This window comes from Raphanus sativus, chromosome 9 (genome assembly GCF_000801105.2).
Source record: "Raphanus sativus cultivar WK10039 chromosome 9, ASM80110v3, whole genome shotgun sequence".
In the NCBI taxonomy this organism is placed as follows: Eukaryota; Viridiplantae; Streptophyta; class Magnoliopsida; order Brassicales; family Brassicaceae; genus Raphanus; species Raphanus sativus.
This window is the reverse complement of record NC_079519.1, coordinates 33,510,732-33,532,921: the sequence shown is the minus strand read 5'-3', so window position 1 is coordinate 33,532,921 and position 22,190 is coordinate 33,510,732. Positions and strand designations below refer to the sequence as shown.

The following is a 22,190-nucleotide window of genomic DNA, read 5'->3' as shown; positions in this document are numbered from 1 at the left end:
ACAAAAGAGGTCTTTTAGAAGAAAAAAAAAACATGATAATAATACAAAAGAAAAAGGTATTTTAGAATACCTCGTTTATGCATATACAGTAAAACTCAATAAATTAACTTCAGACAAATCTAGTTTGCTTTTGAATCGGTGCAACTATTCGAACGTAGGTCGCCAAAGCACTGACCCATGCTCGTCACACCACTACGCCGCGAATAGCTGCGATATTAAACCTACCCAAAAGCTCTATTATCATTAGAACATCTTTAATGGTATAAATGGAAAGATATAGCTTAGGTGTGAAAAATTAATAAAATAGTGTAAAAAATAAATTTTAGTAATATTTACTAGTGAAATAAGTGAAATAACCTAGACAAAACACTTATTGTCTAATACTTTAGATATACATCTTTCATCACTTTTTTAATTTTTTCCTTTTATTATAATGCTCTAAAATTTATTGAAATATGCTGATAAAGATGCTTTTAGCTTTCTCATCAAAATATTAAAAGGAGAGAAATTTCAAAGCTTGTCGTTTATCAATTTCCATAAATATTTGACATGTACCATTCTCTAATTTCATACTACTTTCAAAGCTTTTTTTTTTTTTGACAACTTTCAAAGCTTTTAAGAGGTAACAATGTATGATGTTTAATTAGTACAAAGTGGTTGTATAACTTGTATCCCATCAATAAATGGTTAGACACTGAATAACTGATAGATTACATCAATGGTAAATCCATGTCAAAAATACTAAATGAGAATGTAAAGCTCATATAGAACATCTGAACATGTCTGGCTGAACATACACAACAGAAGGGCGAGCCAAAGATCTTGATATCTTGAGATCATTAAGCAACCCTCCTGCGCTTTTTAGTCAGTAGCTTAGGTGGGTTTTTTTTTTTTTGTAATACAAGGGTGGTTAAATCATCAAAATAATGTAACAAAAGACTCGTTCAATGCAAGTTAAACTAATCACACACTCATTTCTAAATTAAGTAAACCAATCCTACGCACACTACACACTCACATTCTCACCATACACAAAATCACAACACTGCCATAATTCAGCAACCAGAAAAAACAAAATATAAATTGAGAAACCAAATTAACATTCTAATCTTTGAATCTCCGACACTCTTTTCTTCAATGCTGGCGCAGAAACCGATCGGACCAAACACAACTCTTGAATCTCAGCAGCCGCATCATTACAATAACCCACAACTAGTGGTAATCCTCCTCCTCGTCCTCTTCATCGGTTTCTTCGCTCTATGTTGCTGCAAATGCTTCTTCAACACTCTCTCGCAAGCTTGGGATCGCCTTAACCGCAACGGACCACCCGAAGATCAAACCCAATCACAACAAGAAACCGCCGGTCAACCACCGGTTAACCCCGGTTTAGAGCCAGAAATCATCAAGTCCTTCCCATTATTCCCATTCTCCTCAGTCAAAGATCTCCGAGAAGACAAACACGGACTCGAATGCGCCATTTGTCTTCTTGAATTCGAAGAAGAACATGTCCTTCTCCGACTCTTAACAACTTGTTACCATATTTTTCATCAAGAATGCATCGACCGTTGGCTCGAATCTAACAAAACATGTCCTGTTTGTCGACGGAATTTAGATCCGACCGCGCCTGAAAACATCAAAGAACTGATCATTGAAGTCATACACAAAAACAGAAACCAAGATCAATCGTCAACATCAAACGAGGTTTTGTTGTCGAGACAGAGTAGTAGTAGTTGTTGTGGTAATAACGAGAGGATGATGGAGTCCTTACCAGACAAATTCTCGAGATCGAAAACCACTGGTCATTCTATAGTGAGGAATAAACCGGAGGAAGAAGATCGGTTTACTTTGAGATTACCGGATCATGTTAAGATTAAGGTAACGAGAAGACATAATAATAACCAAACAGAGAGTTGTATTTCGTTTGGTGAGCTTATGAGAAACAGAGAAGGCCGGTTTGGTGAACTCTCTGGTCAATCACTTGTACCGGAATCATAAAAAAAAAAATTTAAAAAGATTTAAAATTATCTTTTGTTCGTTAATTCTTAAACCTAGAAACAAACTTTTCATATTATGTTAAACATCCGTGACCCTCACGTCTTGCTACTTCGAGCTATGGAAACAAGGAGAAGTGTTTCGGATTCTACACTTCTAATGCAGCCGAGTGTCGTCAGTTGTAACTGTTTGATTGATGGTTGTGTAAAGCGGGTCAGGCATACCGTGCAAAGAGGTGGTTTGCATTCAATGAAGATTAGAGATGAGTACATTTACACTATGCAAAGATGGTCGGCTCGTATGCGAAGCTTCTTTTGTCTTGTTACTACAAGTAAGGAGATTTCGTCATCGGCTAGACGAGCAGTGTGTCTTACCAGGCAACAAGGAAGACACATTACAGTATCAAAGCTGCTATTGAGTCCAATGCGATAATGTATCCTAAAGACAATAAAAGTATCATAGAGGAAAATTGTAGATCCATAAGAGCTCTGATTTTAGTTGTGATTCGAAAAGTCTCTCTTGAGCTAGAGAGTATTCTCTTGAACTAAAAATATATAATATAATATTTTGTTATATAATATATTTTTATAATAATTAATATTTATAAAAACTAATTGAATCTTAATTAATAATATAATAATAAGTAATATTCTTTTTAATGTAATATATAGTGTTGTGGTTGGAGATTCAAAAAAATTAATGCTAAAATTACATTACAATGGAGTGACTTTACACAAATAATATCATAGATTAGAGATGCTGTTAGAGTTTTTGACATTTTGGTATAAAAGATTACTGTGAAGCAAATCGAACTGGATAAAAAATTCTTAAAACCAAATCATAAGCTGATTTTATTTTAGTGGACGGTAATGTTAGGTTTTTGTCGAGAATTCTGATTTGTGAAAGTTAACTTATTTGTTTTGAGGAATCTGACAATATCTACCGAAAAGGTGGCAGATGAAAACTTAAAAGTGATTTAAAGAAAATATAAATAAATTTGTTTATTCACGTGTTGTGTTCTTCTGGTCATAATGTGCAATCAAGTCTGAATATGTAAGGACAGTCCTTTTCAATTATAACCAAAAAATATTACTCGTATCCCAAATTCATCAAAGAAAAATTATTACTCGTATACCAAATTCATCAAAGAAAAATTATTAAGGATCAGTTTCAAACAAAAAAGGATCAGTTTCAAACAAAAAAAATTATTGAGGATAGGCATGGAGCATTTTACATGGACTCCAAAATTTGAACCAAACCGTTTAATTGTATAGCCGTGTAAATTAAAAAAAATGAAGTGGTCTTTATTTTTACAACATGATTTTCTTAGCAACTGTAAAATAAATTGTTCAAAGAGAAAATAAAATGATTGAAATAATATGTACATTAGAACTCTATAAATTAATATTCTATAAATTGATAACCACGATAGATTAATAAAATATTCAATTCCAGATCAGGCCGATCAAAATATTATACAAATCTATAAAATTATAAGATAATAATTATTTAGAAAAATTTATGTAAACATATGGTTTTACTAAAATCGTAAATTAATAATTTATCTATATATAATTTATCTAAGTATAAAAAATGGTATAGTTTATTTTCTATTCAGAATAAAATTTACCTCTGTTTTAACACTTTAATATATTTCGATAAATTTAGTAAAACTATATCTAAAACAACATTAAATTTTATGAAATATATTTCATATGCCCAAATAAATAATAAAATAATAGAAAAATAGAAAAATCAATTTCCTAAAATTTAGTTAATTTATATATGATAAATTAAAATAGTATAATCCCAACATTATTAATTTATTAAAAATTATTGTAATTGATGGCAATTCAATACAAAACGTAAACTCCATTTAGTTTAGAATTCCACCGCAATAAACATATTTTCATTTTTTTCCTTCATTTAATCAAAAATAAATATAAAAACTCGTCAAAGTTATTTGTCTATGGCTATACAAAATCAATTTCCTTCATACTGGTGCTATTTAATATTCTTTTTTATAAAAATAGACAAGAAATTATTGATGCATATGTGATAAATGTTTAAATTTACTGTTTTGAAAATCTAATAAAAACTATTCTGTATTTTAAAAAAAAAATCACTAGTTCTTAGAATGTCGAATAAACCGTGGTGTATTTGTTTATTTACCTTTTTTCTTTTTGTTTAAAACTTCAATTCAATCATAAACAAATATCCCCGCTCAATATTGCATCCATTAAGGCAAATGCAAATGTTCCCGCTCAATATTGCATCCACACAATAGATACCAACAAAATAATATTGCATACATGATGAATGAATATCAATTTATTTATTTATTTTGCTTATTTGGAGATTTTATATGGTCAGTAGCACCTTTCATATATAATTCGTATTATGTTTTCATTGTATCTTTTAAGTTTGTGATTGTATGTTTAAATTTTGTGTTGAAACTTTGAAATGAATAACAATTTAGTTTTTACCAAATATGTTCTACATACTGTTTTTAAGGAAAAGTTGGTTATTGATATACACCCAAGAATCAACTTTTCTAGAAGAACGTTGATTAGATTTTTCAAGTAGTTCTTATTATTTACACTAATTTCCTTCATACTAGTTTTGACTAATTTACTAAAAAAAATTACAATTTACTCGCCTTTAATGTTAGTAGGATAAGAGTATTAAAAGCTGAACACGCTGCATATCTTAGTTCTGTGTGTCATCTTCTTTAAATGTTTCTCTTCTGATATCATTAAAATCAAGTATAATTGACAAAAAAATCAAGTATAATAATGTTCAATTTTTTTTTTGAAAGTTATATACTGATTCTGAGAATATATACAAATGTGTGATAAATAAGTTTTGATTTATTTCCCTCTTTTGAGAAAGGATATCAAGTCAAATTACCTGTTCAATACAATTCACTTTTTCAAATTTTATTATTACCCTTTTTTGTCAGCAATTTTTATTACCCTAAAACTAACAAAAACATTTTATATAACACTATACACTTTTTCACACATGTGAATGTGGATCTTCTATCTCTCTCGCTCCATTTTTTCTCTCTCCCTAAGTTATCACGATTGTTGTTAAATCCCTTTCTTAACCCAAACAGATTTCAAAAACACAAAAGAGTCTATCTTCCTCTCCTCCCAAAAATGCCTTTAAGCAACAATGTAATCGGTTGCATAAACTTCATCTCCGTCCTCCTCTCAGTTCCGGTCATCGGCGCCGGGATCTGGCTCGCCACCGGAGAGGTAAACTCCTGCGTGAAGCTCCTTCAGTGGCCAGTAATAATCCTCGGAGTCTTGATCCTTCTTGTCGGTCTTGCTGGTTTCATAGGAGGGTTCTGGAGAATCACTTGGCTTCTCATAGTTTACTTGATGGCCATGCTTGTTCTCATCGTACTTTTAGGTATTCTTGTCGGATTTATTTACATGGTCACCATTAAAGGCTCTGGTCATCCGGAACCAAGCAGAGCTTATCTTGAGTATAGTCTTCAAGATTTCTCTGGTTACTTGCGTCGACGTGTTCAGAGGTCTTACAAATGGGATAGGATCCGTACTTGTTTGAGTACTACTAGTATTTGTCCTGAACTGAATCAGACATACACTTCGGCTCTAGATTTCTTCAATGCTCATCTTAGTCCCATTCAAGTAAGTATATCTTCTTCTTTATTTTGTTATATGGTCTTTTAACTTTTTGTTAGTTTTTGTTTAAGTTTTGGAGGATTCTTGCCGCAATCTACGCATTCGAGTTGTCGTTTCTTTTTGTTTAATTAGTGCAGCAACTCGTTATTCGAGGAAAAAATATGGGGTAAATAAGAAACAATAAGTTTAGGGTTGAAAAGCGAATAAATGAAAGAAACGGGGCGGTAATGTAAAATGTATATAGAATTAGTGCTTTACTTGTTAGGTTTGTCTTCCAGAACAGAGATTTGATTCTTAAGTTATAGGCTTTGTCTGAACGAGAACTGAAAAAGTTTAAACTTTTGATTAAAATAAAAATGAAATCCCCAACTTTTCCAGATCTTTCCACTAAGGTAAACTCTAATCAGACACGCGGAACAACTTTTTGCCCCCTTATTTAAAATAATTTTTTAAATCTAACCCCGTTTGTTTATTTTCAGTCTGGATGCTGCAAGCCCCCAACAAAATGTGGATTCACATTCGTGAACCCTACTTACTGGATAAGTCCCATAGATATGAATGCAGATATGGATTGTCTACAGTGGAGCAATGACCAAAACGCTTTGTGCTACGCTTGTGATTCGTGCAAAGCCGGTTTGCTTCAAAATCTTAAGGTTGATTGGTTAAAGGCAGATATCTTTCTCCTGTTGGCGTTAATCGGGTTGATAATCGTTTATATAATTGGCTGCTGCGCGTTCCGAAACGCTAAAACCGAGGATCTTTTCAGAAAGTATAGGCAGGGTTATACATGATCAGGTTGAGAAGTTTAGAGGCAAAACCGGGGAGAATGTTTCAAATTATTGGGGGTTCCTCTATTTTTAGTTTCTTGATGTTTCGACCATTGTAGTCTTCTCTTTTATTGCACGCATTACCAGAACATTTGGTGTAACTGGAAGAATGTTTGGTGTACCTCCTTAGTTTGGGTTTGCAAAACTTTCCATTGTTAATTAATATTGATTATATATATATGATTTTTGTTTTTGAATGAATATATTATGATTATCTATATAATCTTCAAAACCAAATTCACATCCAAGAGACATTGCGGCGCATTGGTTGGATAGTAACAGTAGAAAATTTACTGTATGATTTAGACGGTTGGATAGTAACTGTAGAAATTAAATGAAAAAATGATAAAAATAAAATATATTCCTACATCAATATTTTTAAAAAGAAATAAATTTCTACAATCATATTTTTTTGTTTTAGAAAATAAAGTTTCTACAACCATTTTTTATTTTTATCGACTTCAGCTTTAAAAACTATATAAAACATGATTGGTAACTTAAATATTATAAATAGAAACTAAAGATAAAAGTCACTATTTATAACTCAACCAATCACCCTTATTGCCAAAAACAACCAATACTTAAAGTCTTATTGTAGCTTTAATATTTTTGCTCTAAATTAAAGTTGTAAGTTTTTTGCTGTAGTTCTAGATTTTATTCCTATAAAATTTTGGTAGTAAGATTTGAGTTTTAACTTTTTTTTATCGACGGCTATCTTCTAAGATCAAGTGGTAGTTGGGCTTGAATCGTTTCGGAGCTTTAATTTTTTTATAAAGCATGATTGATATAAATAGTTGTATCTTCATATTATATACATATATGAAACAATATATATAAACAAATATGAAATAAAATTTTTATTTTTAAAAATTTTGCTGAAAAAATAACAAATAATAATTCTAAAATTTCAGTAAAGTAGATTAATTATCTTTAACAATTTTTAATAAATAAAACATGTGTTTTGCGTTTTGCATAACAGAAAGTTAATAGTGTGTATACGATGTTTTGAATTTTAATCATCTCTCTAACTGTTTTTTTGCTAGTTTTGGTTGGCAAAAAAACCTTCTTATCAGGATTGTTATTCTTTGTTACGAGGTGTGTGTATACTAGGATGAAAACGTTGTTGTTAAGATTTTGTTATTTATCGTATTCTTTAATAAATGGTAAATTAAAGATTACCATTTTTTTTTTGAAAACCCATAGAACTAGGCTGTAGGTATTTGGTTTTGTAAATCACCTTACACAAACATTGCAGAACATTTGTTTATTTTTTGTTTCCATCGACCACTATCAATTCCATGTGATGCTTGTGGATCGATTGATCAATCGGTTTCGAGTTATGCTTGAATACAACTGACCAGCGTTATTAAAATTACGTGCCAACAGGGATATCTTTCTCATATTCCCTACCTTTCTCCTGAAATGTGGTCAGGCTAGATGTCTCAAGAATGTTGACAACAAGTATGGCCAGTATTCTTGCATAGATGAAGGTTGTTCTTAGGTATAAATTATGTTTATCCTTACGTTTGCATAACTTTGGATTTGTCTAATAAGCATTTCAAAGACGAAATATATAAATTATATGTTATTTTGTTATATAATCTCCATCAAAACCAAATTTACACACAAGAACTTTTGTCAAAAACCAATTACTTAAAAAGCCCTCATGATCTTGTCTTATTCCCACTTCAACTCCCTAAAAACCCCATAGTATCACTCCTATCTATCCTCAATGGCATCACCTTTAAGAATATACAAGAAGATGATCATATATATATACACTTTTACTAGTTATTTGACTACTTCATAGCACACAAAAACTAAGGCCCTACTTTGGTAACCTTTTTATGTTATGTCTTGTATTGAGCTTTAAACCCCTTCTTTGCGACCAAACCTCATTGCAAGGGAGATTGGTAAGGGATTCCCTTTCTTCGTCTTTTTCGCAAAGAAGTGGAAGTAGGAAGTTGAGGCGTTGATGGGGTCAAACTCTGTGGATTTGGGATGAGATCCTCTACTCCTGAGCTGTTGCTTGAATTCTCTGATTCCGTTGCTATATTCTTCACTCTCTTCTCAAAGCTTCTAGAAGTTCCTGCTACCTGTTGATTCCAGTTGCCAAAAAAACATAGAAAAAGTTCATCAGAAGAAAGACTCTTTGCTCAGAGTTATAGATATTGGCAAGAAAAGGAAGATACTAATCAAAAGCTTCAAACTTTTCTCTGTAAATAAAACCATAGACTTGAAACAGAACAAGACTTATTGGTCATGTGAGATAGGGGAATGTACCTTGCAGCCAAGAGAGCAGAAGCGGAAGCAATCATCGACAAGGCCACGATAGCAGACGGTGCAGGCGTTAGAAACTCCTTTAGCAGGTCTAGGCTGAGGCTGAGGCCTTTCATTCAAAAACACAACCTTTGCACTGTTGATCACATACGTCTGAACGCTGAAGATATCTAAATGCTTCTGAATCTCACTTACCCTTATCACATCATGATAAGATGATCTCCTTATCTGCAAAATCATGTTAACAGCAGCAACATTTCAAAAACCAAACTTTCTCCAAAGGCAGTCGTCTAAATATGTAATGTAAATGCAAAAGGCACCTGAATGGTACGATGATCCTTGTGATGGGCAAGACAGAGAGAGCAGAGCGAGCCGTTAGTGCAGTCCAAACAATACATCTTGCATTCGCTTTTCGGTGAGTGTCCATGGAAGTTGCATTGAACAAAGAAGTGTTCTTTGAGTAAAGGTTTCAACCATGAAGGCCACCACTTCTCCTCCTCTCCACCACCTCCCTGAAAAAGAAGTTAGCTTTTAATCTTAACAGAATACAACATTGACTTCCACATTATCATAAAGTCTTCTCCTTTATAAGACTTAAAGGAGACTCTTGACTAGTTCTCTCAAGTTTTGACATTTTTTTTTTCTAAATTTCATATGATTCTGTCAAATAAAGAAAAGCATTTGGAACCGAATATTAAGCAGCGAATCTAGTTTTGAGAAAATCCTTATTATCAACAATGCATAACAATGAGAAACAGAGCCAATAATGTAAAAGTCTAAAAAAAGAGAGAAGCTTTGTTTAAGACATACCATGATTGTTCTGTTCTTAGGAGTGATTTCTCGATTTGGGTTCTCGTGTTCTTCAATGGCCATTGTCCGAATGCAGTAAAAGAGCAAACTTTTTCTGAGTAAGCTCCCAAAAGTTTTTGGATAAAAGGGTTTTTTCAGAGAGAGAAAGCGGTAAGGGTTTAAAAAAGCGAGAGAGTAGAGAGAGATTGGTTTCTTGCAGAGTGGGTTTTTAGAGAAGAAGAGTCCTAATTATCCTTCTTATGCCGACTAACCGAACCTAATATCTGAGCCTAATAAGAAGTGTTTTGGTGTTTAAAACCGAAGCTAAATCCGAACCTAGAATCCGAGCCTAAGAAGCGTTGCCTTCAAGGAACTCTCCTTGGCCTCTTCTCTTTGATTATTCCTTTTGTACTAGGGGCGGTGCCCCGCGCAAGCGCGGGGTTATTGACAATGATACATGTGATTCCTACCAATCAATCAGAGGCTGAGCTAGGTCGAGAGAATCCTTCCTTGTATGTAAAGTTAAAGATTTGCATGCAATGTTGGCTTGCAGTAAAAAAATGTGAAATTACACTTAGTACGAAACATGTATGCCGTGTGGATAGTGATGTCCATTTTGGAAAAAAAAAAAATAGTGATACCCATTTTAGAGGGGTTTTGTATTTGGTGCTGCTGCGATGGATCAATAAGTGGAGAGAGATCAGTTGTGTTTTTTTTTGTTTTAACACAAAGGAGGTGGTTTTAGTTTTCAGTATTTGGTTGTTTGTTGTATGAATTATTAGTGTATACGTATAGTATTTATACTATTATTTATGAAGTGATTTTACTTACTTGTCATGTTCTCCATAATTTTAGCTAATTTTGTTTATTTGTCATGTTTTATTAAATTTAAACTAAATTATCATTGATTTATTATTTGTTTTTAGCTGAGTCACTAATTTATTAATTTCAAAATAGCTTTGATGAATCTTGTATAAATAAAAACGAATTTTATTTCTATTAGTCATAAATTTATATGTTATATTAGCTTTTCTTATTTGTCATATTTTTATTAGGTTTTAGACTTTTAGATAGTTTATTGGTTTATTATTAGTTTCTAACTATTCACTATTTTATTAACTTAAATAATACCCTTACTGAATTTATATATAAATAAAAACGAATTTTATTTTAATGATATAAAGTTTATATGTAATATGCTATATTAAATAATTGATTACAAAATAATATTATAGATTTAAAAAAAAAAAAAAAGATAACTCTTATATATATATTGTGTGCCTATCTGAAAACAATATTTTTATTATAAAGTTAAAAAAAATTAAGATACAAAACAATTTATAATTAAATATTAGTTAACCAAAAAAATATAAATATATTTTCTAAACTATCTCTAAGATATGAGTGTTTTAAAAAAACTTAACACACTAATATTTGACATATATATTTTGATAAAAGATATTTGACATATATAAATATTTTGATGTTTGATTTAATTGGTTAAAAACATAAATAATAATTTATTATGCTGGTTTTAGATTAGTAAGACATAAACTAATAAGTATTTATAAAAAATTTATGCCCGCATATGCGGGCAAAACATCTAGTAACATGTATATAACATGTTGACAATAAAAGTTTTCTAATACTTTAAAAAAGTGTAAAAAGTGGTGGATTTGGGTGATTTTTTTGGTTTAGTTGAAGAGGTTTTAATTGATATATTAAAGTGAAGTTTTGATACAAGAAACAAATCAGAAGCGAAAGCCAAGATTATAAAACAAAAATCAGATTGTGGAACCAAGAAAAGTTGTGAGAAAGTTCTCGTAGTCACCAGAAACATATCAGAAACATCAGCAACAGTGTTATCAATACGTTATCTATTACATTTTGAAATTGTTTCTTGGTAAAGATGTTTCTCCACAGATATATTCATATTCAAATGTCAAAAGCTACCGGATATATTAAATCTAAATTGGAAAAAGAAATGAAGAAGGTAATGTCTATGTCATTTTATAAATATAATCATTATCCACGAAGTAATGTCCATTAAGAATTTGTTCATCGTGTGATCTTCTCAGTGCTTTCACTCATCATTAATTATCCATGAAGCAAGTACATCTCAGTCTTACTACAAACCAAAGGTTCAATTTTCTGCACCCTTATTTACAAAGACAAGACCACAAATCTCTACTCCTTGCATGCCTTTGACCATCGGCCCGAACCTCCGCAGCCAAAGCTTCCTTATTGACCTCAACAGAGCCACGCCTCTATTACTAAACTGCTCCACCGCCGCCAAATCCACTTCTTACCACTCCATCAGACAAGATCGACCAGTCAATACCAGGCTCCTTCAAGACATCATTGGCTTACTATACACACCTAATGGAATATACTCCATGGACGGCGAAAAGATCTCTACGTTACTTTGACGTGCACTGACGATGCTACTGCGTTGAAACCTACCCCCAAGGATTTCGGTGGATCCATTGGTCTCGCTAACAACCACTTACTTATCTGTTCCCTCGCAGCTTGTCTCCATGTACAAGCTTCCTACAAAGATGTCTCTTTGCTTGCCTTCCACGGAAGGTATAAAGTCTTATTACAATGAAGATTTTTGGATCGGCGGTGGTCCTTTTTTCTATCTCCCTTACCTTAAAGATGCGTCTAAGATCTTTGCCTCGACGACTTGATTATAATTTATTGTCTTTCTTGATCCTTTTGATATTTGAATCTGCTCAATATTTTTAGTACCTTTGCAAAGTCTCTTCTCAGAAATCAATGCAACCATATATCTTACAACCTGTACGAAGAAGAAAACAAAGTGGCGTCTCAGATCAGTGTCTCCAGGATATTTATCAACGGCATGTCCAAATATAACATCAAACCCGATGCCGAGGGAAGAAAATAAATGTCAATGAAAGCGGAGCTTAAGACCTTATTAAGCTTGTAAGTTTCTCTGAGTTAATAGATATTGCGAGACCCTAATATAGTTATATGTATTTGACATGATTATGATCTAAGAGAAGAAAAACCTTTGCGAAGGGAGAAGGCACAGAAGAAGCAATGTATTCTTCAAGCGATGAGTCAAAGAGAGAACATTAAGCATTCTTCACAGCAATCAGATAGTTTGGAGAAGTGGTGGGAGAGACCTATACGATAACTTTCAGTTTATCTTTGCTTTTCTTTTTTTCCTTCAAGACCATGTTCGTTCGCAGAGCCTTGCATATCTCTTTGGTGGATCATGGATCCTACAAAATCACAGTTTTAATGCCAATAAATCAGAAGCGTTTCATTTTAAAGAGGATAAAAGACATCAAATCTCAATAATTTTAAATGAAATGTCACTACCAACAATTTACCTGACAGAGGAGAGAATATCAATAAGATCTTTGCCATAAGTTCAGTTATTTCGAAAGTGAAAGAACAGAGGAAATGGAGAAAACAATAGATGATGAAGGAGTTATAGGTGGAATTCATCGCTGGAAAGTCGTTATGTATAAAGTAAATGTAACCACCGGTCGAAACGGCTCGAGTGGGAGTTATGAAGTATTCGTAATAACACAGCATGTTTGGACTTCCATGGTGAGCAAAAGAGTCACAGTCACAGCACCGGAAGAAGACATTATCGAAGAATCTTGCAACGCTTGATGAAGAAGATTAACAGAGAGTGGTTGTGGGTGTTTATCCCAACTCTCAACCCTCTCCATTTTAGTGATTCGACGTGAAGGCAACGGAGAGGTCACCAGCTTAATGATAATAACATTTATTGGCGAGATTAAGAGAAATACGTTGAACCTAGGAGAGGCTAAGAGATGATAGAAGAATTCATTGTCTTTGCAGTCTAAGATCTGAGGAGAATGTGAAGTTGAAGAGACAAAAGACGATAACATTGAAACCCTAATACTGTATCAATCACAAAACGCAGAGTTCAGTTCATTAACCAAACTCATATGCATAACCAAACGTACCAAATGACTGAACCAAAGAGGAAAACCGAAATCAAACGGGAGAACAAATGTCCTAACCAAACCGAGAACAATATGGGGCCCACAAATCATTAAAAATATGCCGAGGTGGACACATTGAGAAGAGAGGAAAGTCCCTCATTATATATATGATTTTTAAAATATCTTTTTTTGTCCCTCTTCGGTCTTATCTCTCATAACTATATACTTTTTTTCCAATATAAATTGTTATATAGTCATCACATTTATTGGTTGTTAGAGTTTGTTTACTATTTCAATGTTTTGATACTTTTTTCCAATATAAATTGTTATATAGTCACCACATCTATTGGTTGTTAGAGATTGTTAACTATTTCAAAGTTTTGATACTTTTTTTTAAAAAAAAAGTTGATTAAAGTATTGTTCCATTATTGCCATTTGACATCTCATATCTTATCCTTAATTTCCATTACATGATTCTTTGTTTCCTCATTATGCGTTTTCTAAATCATAGCATTCCAATTTATTTAGATTTTTTTACGTTTTGAACAAAAGAAAACTATTTTATTTATTTATAACAATATTCTTCAAATTTTTAAAGTTTGATGTATCTAAGAAAATTATGTTAAAATTGCAGCTCATAAAACTAAAAATACATTGTTTACCAAAATTCTAGATTTTAGTGTCACGTATTCAGCAGTATTTTGTTCTCCTAAACGTTTCGTTAATTTATTTTATTATTTTATTATTCATTATGTTGTTTATTAGTAATTGCTGAATTTCAATTTATTTTATGCATGGATTTAGTGTTGGGATATTTTACACGTTTTAGTTTTTTTTCTTCTAATTACCACGATTAGAAAAATCAAAAGACTATAAACCTTATGACTTAAAACTTGTATAAATCATAACTATTTTATATTCAAAATTTTAAATAATTTAAAAGTAAATTTTTTTAAAAAAAATTGTTGTTTATATAACTTCTCCTTTGGAACGGAGAATTATATCTATACATATCAAAATTTACCAGTTAACTAGTTAACCCTCAAAGTTCAAATAAGTATCTAATTATGTAAGAGAATGTATGCTTACATATTATTTAAATTTATTGTATCTATATGTATTGATAAATTTGTGTTACTTTATTGTTAGTTATACACATTTTATCTCAAATATATACTTCAAATTAATATTAATATAAAACAATTTGATTAACAAGTAAACTACACGCTCACACAATGTGACAGTGATGTAATACTATCTTTTTAAAAGTAAATTGCGTTTACATCATGTATCATTTATGCTTTTTTATATATGGAAGTGTTTATGCTTAATTTTAATTATTCGCTTACTGATAACTATGAGTTGGAAAGAGAGTGAATTGCATTTTATGATTACGTAGTACTTTATTTGATCAAAGAAAAAGTAAAGTAGTACTTACTGGGGAAATTGGACATCTAGCTAATTAGTGTTTTTCACTGTTATACAATCCAATTTCCCTACTTTATATATACGCAACGAAAAAAGTGATAGTGGAAGAAAAAAATAAAAGACCAATGTTGTATATAGTAGATATACAAAAAAGATAAGCTTATTAATTTGGAGAACTAACCTAATCACTATATTATTTTAGTGAAAGGAAGAGATTAGTCCACAGATTTGGACAACTCAGTGTCCATTTGTGTTTTAGTGTTTGAGCTTGGTTGATGGTTCAATTTAATTTATCAAAGAGGAAACCTAAATTGCAAAGTCAATACTAACTATTCCAGCATGCGTCACCTAAAAGGGAATTTTTTTTTTTTTTTGAAAAAGGGCTTATCTGAAAGGGAATTTCGAAACTAATACCGTCCTCGATGCAATATTTTTCTTTTATAAAACTTCAAAGATAGACAATTAACCGATATGAACGACAATTAACCAAACTGAAAAACATCTGTTTCATGTTATTTTGATTGTCGTCACGATATATAGAAACAAAAAAAACTATAAAAACGAATAGTAAAAAAAATCTCTGGAAGTTCCAAATGAATGATGAGCTTCGTACAAAAAAAACTGAACAGGAACTAAAATCAAATACAAAAATTTAGTTGTTAGTTAGATATACATAAATTTCCTACTTAGAGATGTTCTTTTTATTAACTTGTGGGTAGTACCATGAACCTATGGTGAAATTTAGACTAATTTCCGATAGAAATTGCAATCCACAAATATATTTTCTTTCTGTATATGCAAATAGACGGTAAGTATGAATTCATATCCGTGTAAATGTCAAAGAATAATGTAACTTAATTTCGAACAACAGATGTATCTAACTTGAAACATTTTAGTGTCTCAATCATGTTTTCTCACCATTTGACCAAGTTTATTTTGAATTGGAATAAACTCAAGTTTTTTTGGCCAAACTAATTTTACCACTAAAATATAAAAGTTAAGATTAAGACTAAATCCAACCCAAATCGAAAATGAGATTTTGGACAAAAAAATATTAAAAAGTGTTTGACTAATTAATTATAGGACTGGATTAAGCCCTTACGAAATTGAACTAATCTCGTTTACTTTGGTAACTAGCTAGTTGTTTTAAGCGGACAGAAAACAATTTGAACCTATATCGATCTCGATCTCACCAAAGTCCAGAGTTAGTAATATATTTGTCTCAAGCGGACAAAAATTAATATACTGACGACTAATCTTGTTTACTTTGGTCACTAGCTAGTTGTTTAAAGCGGATAGTTAAATATCAAGTTAATTATGTAGGCTTATCCTCCATGAATCATGCACACTTGTAACACTTATTGTCCTGATGGGCAAGTGAATGTTCTTACTTACATGAATCACACCATAAATTATTGATATTTCTTTAGACTTAAAAGGCCATAGACATATGTAGTCATCATGCATAAATGTCTGTCGAGATATGCATCATAAATAAATGAAACAAGGCAAAACGATTATTATACTAAAGGAAACATATACTTTGTGTGCACTATTAATCCGTCATGATAATAACAGCCTATCTTCATTTGTCATGGCATTTGATAGACAGTTTTTGTTTTTGCATTCATGTGGTTATCGATTGAAATTTAGAGTAAATCCTAGGAATGTAGAAGAAAAACATAGAGTATCATTTTGTCATGTGACGTCAATAATAGTTAATCACTTTACGAAATCATAGTAGATCGCCGTGAACTAGCTTCAAAATATTTATATGTATATGTATCCTATGATAAATCTAGCAAAAAAATATCATAGAAAAACTGGTGGCCCTTGAAAGGAAGAAAAAGTGAAGCAATGGGACTCGCCACGCCATATCTGACTCGGGAGTATTCACACTTTCCCATTAGTCCAATATTGTATGATTTTCTTCTCTTATATGGTTATGGCCTTATGGGACCAATCGGAATATCGGTTTTATAAAATAGTAATTATATTAAGATAAACATACAATGTGCCTCATAATGGACTCAAGAGTAAGATATATACGTAACTTAGAAATTCAAATCAAATTAATGAAGATTTTTCAGATTTAGTGAAAGTGTAAATGTGGTTAAGGACGTAGACTTGTGTGGAATTTACTTAATAAACAAACTGGTCTTCATAGGCCACCCAACCGGTTAAGCAAACTGGCTTTGGTCGTTGTGTGACTTGCAGCTTTCTACGCGTTGGTCGTTGTGTGACTTGCAGCTTTCTACGCGTTGGTCGTTGACTTACTATTCAATTCTCATTTATCAAGTCTTCTGTACGGATATTACATCCTTTCTCACGGTATATTCTGTGGATTAAAATGTTTAAATAATGAGCGTGTAAAATGGTAGGGTTTTTATGCGTCCAAAGCGGTCCAAATTCACCATAAACTTGTATTGTCATCATTAGAAATAGTGTGTGAACGCAACTTTTACTTGGTGCAGCTATGAACGTTTTTTTTTGTCTTTTAATTTTGTTAACCGTCACATCTTAACAGGTGCCACTCTGTTTTTTCTTTCTTCAAAAAATATATCTATAATATTTTGTTTAAATAAAGTTTTTAAAATGTTATACGGCAAAATCTCAAATTTTAGTAGAGTTAACTAGACAATTCACATTCTATTTGATAAAAAAAATCGAAAGTATTTTTTTTTAAGATTGAATCTGAAACCATATAATTTTAAAAAATAATAAATAAATAATTTTTTTTACTTATTTATTTTTATTAATTATATATTTTTCTTTTTTATTTTTTTTGTTAATTATGCATTTTTATAACTATAAAATAAGGAGTAAAAATTTGTTTACCGTTTTAGTTTTTTTTTCTTCGATAACTCTTTTGATGACAAAAACTTACAAATGACTATATAAAAACATCCGGGGGGATAATTATGTATAATCTATATATTGATTATCCATAATTATTATAGAATATTAATTACTGAATAATAATTCTAGCAAAGAAACATGCGTGTTTGATAAAAATGAGAAAATGCTGCTACTGCTAAACAATCAACTTCTAGTACTGTACAAATTTCAAAACTCCAAGCAATTTCTAACCGACCTCTTCACTCTTTTATTCAAAAGATCAAAGAGTTATGTGAACACACATTACACACTCGACTTTCACTATGTGTAGATGATCTCATATTCTCATTGGTGGACCCAAATTAAATGAAGAGTTCTTTTTTCTTGGCTAAAAATGAATAAGTGAAGTTCTGACATTTTGTCGTTTTATCTATTTAAAAAAATTGATAGAAAAATGATAGATGGTTAACATTTAACAAGCTGATTCGTTCCTTATATTAGTTAGTGCAGATTATCAAATAATTTCCTCTCATTTTACCTTAAAAGGTAATCAAAAATGAAAATTAGTAAATGCATAGGCACACATAGTCTTCTCTACTTGGCTTCACTCCTAATTTGAATTGAGCTAGAACATGTGAGCTGTTTTAACAATTTTCTCGCCATTGTACTCTGTGTTTGTTATTTCCTTTGGTATGAGGCCTTAACAGCTTCTGCAACATGTACTGGGCCTTTTTGTTGTACTATGTTAATACTAACATTCTAAGGGGGGTGTATTCAACTGAGAGTTTCAAGTGATTTGTATTAAAATGACAAATCCACTGTTATTCAAACATGAATTTTAAAAACTCATTTAAAATCTACTGTTATTGAACTTGACATTTCGTAAAGTACTCTGAAATCCACTGTTATTGAAAATATTTTAAGTTGTGGGATTTTAAAGTTTTGAGGTGATTTTAGGGTGTTTGGGTGAAGTTTCTTAGTTAAAAAAAATAAAACTCAAATCTCATTGTTTTAGATGATATTCTAGAGTAGTTTAACAAAAATCACCTAAATCTCTGCAACTTATTAAAATCATCTAAAACTCCATTAAAAATCAAATCACATCAAATGCTAAATTGAATACATCCCCCTAAGTTTTTCTTTCTTCACAAGTCAAATTCAGTCAGTGTTTCGTACGTTTAAAACATAGTCCAACAAAAAGAGCCAAACGCATGACACAGTCTAAATACTGTGATTTAAAAAGCCCATATATTGATAATATCCATTTTTGAATCGCACGACATAAAAGCCCATTATAGATTATTAAGAAGCCCAAAATAAAACGAGTAAGATAAGCTTTACAACTCAGCCACCGTGTTCAATCCCGAGCCTCGCGTCGCGCGAAACCATGGGAGGAGGAGGAGCACTCGCGAACCACATCTTCGTGTACGGAACGCTGAAAAGAAACCATCCAAACCATTTCCTCATAGAAGATCTCATCTCCAAAAACGACGCCGTTTACGTCGGCCAACGCACGACCCGTTTATCGTTCCCGCTCGTCACGGGTCTCTACGGGATCCCTTACCTGATCAACCGATCCGGGTCGGGTCAAAGGATCCGCGGCGAGCTTTACGCGGTTTCGAAACGCGGCCTTGTGAGGCTTGACGAGTTGGAAGGGATCAAAGTCGAGCACTACGAGAGGTTGCCGGTGGAAGTGGTTGAGGAGGAGTCTAACGGCGTCGTTTTCTTGGCCGAAGCTTACTTTGCTCACCGTAGGTTCGGTGAGAGACTATGGGATAAGAGGGGAAAGGTTGGGATGTGTGAGTTTGGTGAAAACGACGGCGTTTTGTATGTTAGGCCTAAGGATAGGCCCAAATTTAGCTCTGTTATTGATGAAATGGAAGCGTTTGTGTCTTCTTCTACTACTGATTGAAGCGCATTTATTCGAAGGTTTATTGCAAATATAACAATGTGTATAGCTCAAAATTCTATATTTGCTGCTACTTTTGGAATAAAAATGTCTATGTTTTAATAATTGGTTTCTTTGGATGATTGTTGTGATTATGTTTAACTCTGTTCTGTAAGGCTAATAATGTGTGTAGCTAAATATCCTATCTTTAATGCTCATTTTGGAGTAAGAAGACCTCTAGAGAGTAATGTAATGATCTATTGTTTAGAGAATTTAACAGTATTGTGCTTCTCATGGTCATGATCGAGTTTATAAGAAAGATGTTACCAATTTACCATTATTATCGCCAAAAGTTTTAAGCTTTGATATCACAAAACCAGACCTCCAAAGAAATCATATACCATCCTTATTAAAGACAGTAACCAATTATTAATAGTTATCATATTTTATGTTTTATATACCAAAACTACCACAAAACTCTAAAATTTTCAGACTACCATAAACTTTTTAGGTTTTGGAGAGGATACTAATCATGTTGTGATTACGTTTTTGCTATTGGATTGCATTCTACTATAACTATTCATTTAACATGTACCATTTAACTACAATGTTTCTCGAAGAAAATAAGCAACGATTATAGATTACAGATTGATGAGTGGTGGTGGGAGAAGTAGGCGATGAGATTCGTTCGCTTGCGGCTTTATAATGCCTAACCTATCCTATCTATACGCACTTTGTTTTGTTTTCTCTCTTTTTCTTGTCGATTCAAGGTTTAACGGTACGTGTCATGTCTGAGAGAGACCAAAAATCAAGTAGTGGACTTTTTTGTTGTTGTATGTTGTTGTCAGGCTATGTGATCTCCATTGTCAGTGAGGGACCAAACGCTTTTGTCCTAGCGCAATTTTCAGTAAAACTCTTAAAGTAAAAAAAAAACGTTACGTTCCGACCAATTATGATTTGAGCTAGAAAGGAGCTAAAGGTCAGTCTAGAGTTATTAGGATATGGACTTAAAACCCATAGTCTAATCCGTCCGGAGTTGTAATGTTTCTAGAGAACCAGGGTTGGGCTCGGTTCCTCTCTTATAGGCCGAACAGGTGGACCAAACCCGTCACCAAACCGAGTCGTAAAATCTGGATCAGACTAAATCACCACGGATCAAATACATATCAGACTTAGCTTAACTAGCTTATCAGAACATTTCTATCCGCACCATTCACGAGGAATACATTTAATGAATTGTGACATATGGTAACCTAATCCAACAAGTTACGTCTATTATGTAATTAGTTGATAGTAATTGTACTTGATATTGGTAGATGGAGTTACAAAGATTGTATGTTCAAAAAGAAAAAGAGTTTTAAAGATTGTCAAACCTCTCTTGCGGATCAAACGTGCTGATTCATGATTCAAATGAATACACTTTTCTTGATCATCAACTCCTCTTAGGACACTGTGTGGGATTTATGATTCGATTGAGAAAACTAAGTAATTAAGCATTTTTTGGGGAAGCGTGTGAAGATAAGTGAAAGAACAAGGAGCACTATGGTACAAGTACTGGTCCTACAACTTCCCCACGCCAATCTTCAACAACGACGGTGTGTGCTTTTTCCCACTTTGTGTTGCGGATGAAACTGTACATATACCCATTCATATGTATGTCTGTACCTACGTATCATCATTACCTTCATCTCTCAATGGAACAAAACTGTATTTTGCTGGAAACCAATTATGGGAAATTGGGTGCTTATCTTTGGACGATGCCAAAAGCTTGAGCTCTTCATTTGTCAATGTTCTTATTTGTTAAATTTTTATACACAGTAACTTATTTGTTAAATTTTTATACACAGTAAACTTTAACCCCATATGAACAAAAAGTTCTTTATTTGTGATAAAATCGTGTATATATGTGGTGCGATAAAATGATAGATCTGTATGGGATGTATGAGGTAATCTGATCAATTGATTTACTCTTTAATAATAAAACTAGATTTTGACTAGATTTTTCAAAAATGATATAGATTTGTAGTTATGTTTTGATTTTATCTGTAATTGACAATATATAATAAACACGATATATATGTTTTCTAATTATTAATGATATTTAGTGGTGTATAATATAGGTATATAATATTTTAAATGTAATTTAGATGTATAAAATACATGTCCGTACATATATTTAACTGTGATGGGGTTAAAAGTATGATGTACATTGTTGTTTTTATTATGCAAAAAGTAAAATATAGTACATGATGTTTTCTCTTTTAGTTTTAGATTTTTAATTGTACATTAAATATTTAAAAGCTTGATATATTTCAATATTTTTTAATAATAATCATTATATGTTATTTATTTATAGTATTCCACATTATAAATGTAAATTATACATGACAAATTCCTAAATATTGTTGTTGTTAAAAAGATGAAATATATATATATATATAGACCAAAATGTTATGGATTTATAAAAATAATATATCTGACTTTTGATTTTATGGTTTGACATCATTGGGTAAAGTGATCGTTGGGTCTGCGGCAGTGTTATTAATCC

The 22,190-nt window shown here is 32.0% G+C and overlaps 4 protein-coding genes and 1 long non-coding RNA gene across 5 annotated transcripts; 3 read left to right on the top strand and 2 right to left on the bottom strand.

Annotated features, from left to right (window-relative positions):
- The first annotated feature begins 976 nt into the window (after nt 1–976).
- Nucleotides 977–1,995, top strand: LOC108826844 (RING-H2 finger protein ATL30-like). The gene has a single exon (XM_018600194.2). The coding sequence runs from the start codon at nt 1,138–1,140 to the stop codon at nt 1,993–1,995; it is 858 nt and encodes a 285-aa protein (XP_018455696.1). The 5' UTR covers nt 977–1,137.
- A 3,010-nt stretch (nt 1,996–5,005) lies between these two features.
- On the top strand, nt 5,006–6,673 carry LOC108823931 (protein TORNADO 2). Its single transcript, XM_018597246.2, has 2 exons — nt 5,006–5,651; nt 6,125–6,673. The coding sequence occupies exons 1-2, from the start codon at nt 5,154–5,156 to the stop codon at nt 6,434–6,436; spliced, it is 810 nt and encodes a 269-aa protein (XP_018452748.1). The 5' UTR covers nt 5,006–5,153; the 3' UTR covers nt 6,437–6,673.
- Nucleotides 6,674–8,013: 1,340 nt separating this feature from the next.
- On the bottom strand, nt 8,014–9,797 carry LOC108825830 (protein RGF1 INDUCIBLE TRANSCRIPTION FACTOR 1). The gene is made up of 4 exons (XM_018599182.2): nt 9,563–9,797; nt 9,073–9,264; nt 8,756–8,980; nt 8,014–8,568 (listed from the first exon to the last, which is right to left on the bottom strand). Exons 1-4 carry the CDS (start codon nt 9,623–9,625, stop codon nt 8,368–8,370), a joined length of 681 nt encoding a protein of 226 aa, XP_018454684.1. The 5' UTR covers nt 9,626–9,797; the 3' UTR covers nt 8,014–8,367.
- Nucleotides 9,798–11,536: 1,739 nt separating this feature from the next.
- On the bottom strand, nt 11,537–13,406 carry LOC130499536 (uncharacterized). Its single transcript, XR_008938412.1, has 3 exons — nt 12,901–13,406; nt 12,574–12,789; nt 11,537–12,341 (listed from the first exon to the last, which is right to left on the bottom strand). It is a non-coding gene; the product is annotated as an uncharacterized LOC130499536 (long non-coding RNA).
- A 5,586-nt stretch (nt 13,407–18,992) lies between these two features.
- Nucleotides 18,993–19,768, top strand: LOC108824202 (putative gamma-glutamylcyclotransferase At3g02910). Its single transcript, XM_018597576.2, has one exon. It carries the CDS (start codon nt 19,142–19,144, stop codon nt 19,664–19,666), a length of 525 nt encoding a protein of 174 aa, XP_018453078.1. The 5' UTR covers nt 18,993–19,141; the 3' UTR covers nt 19,667–19,768.
- Nucleotides 19,769–22,190: the final 2,422 nt, after the last annotated feature.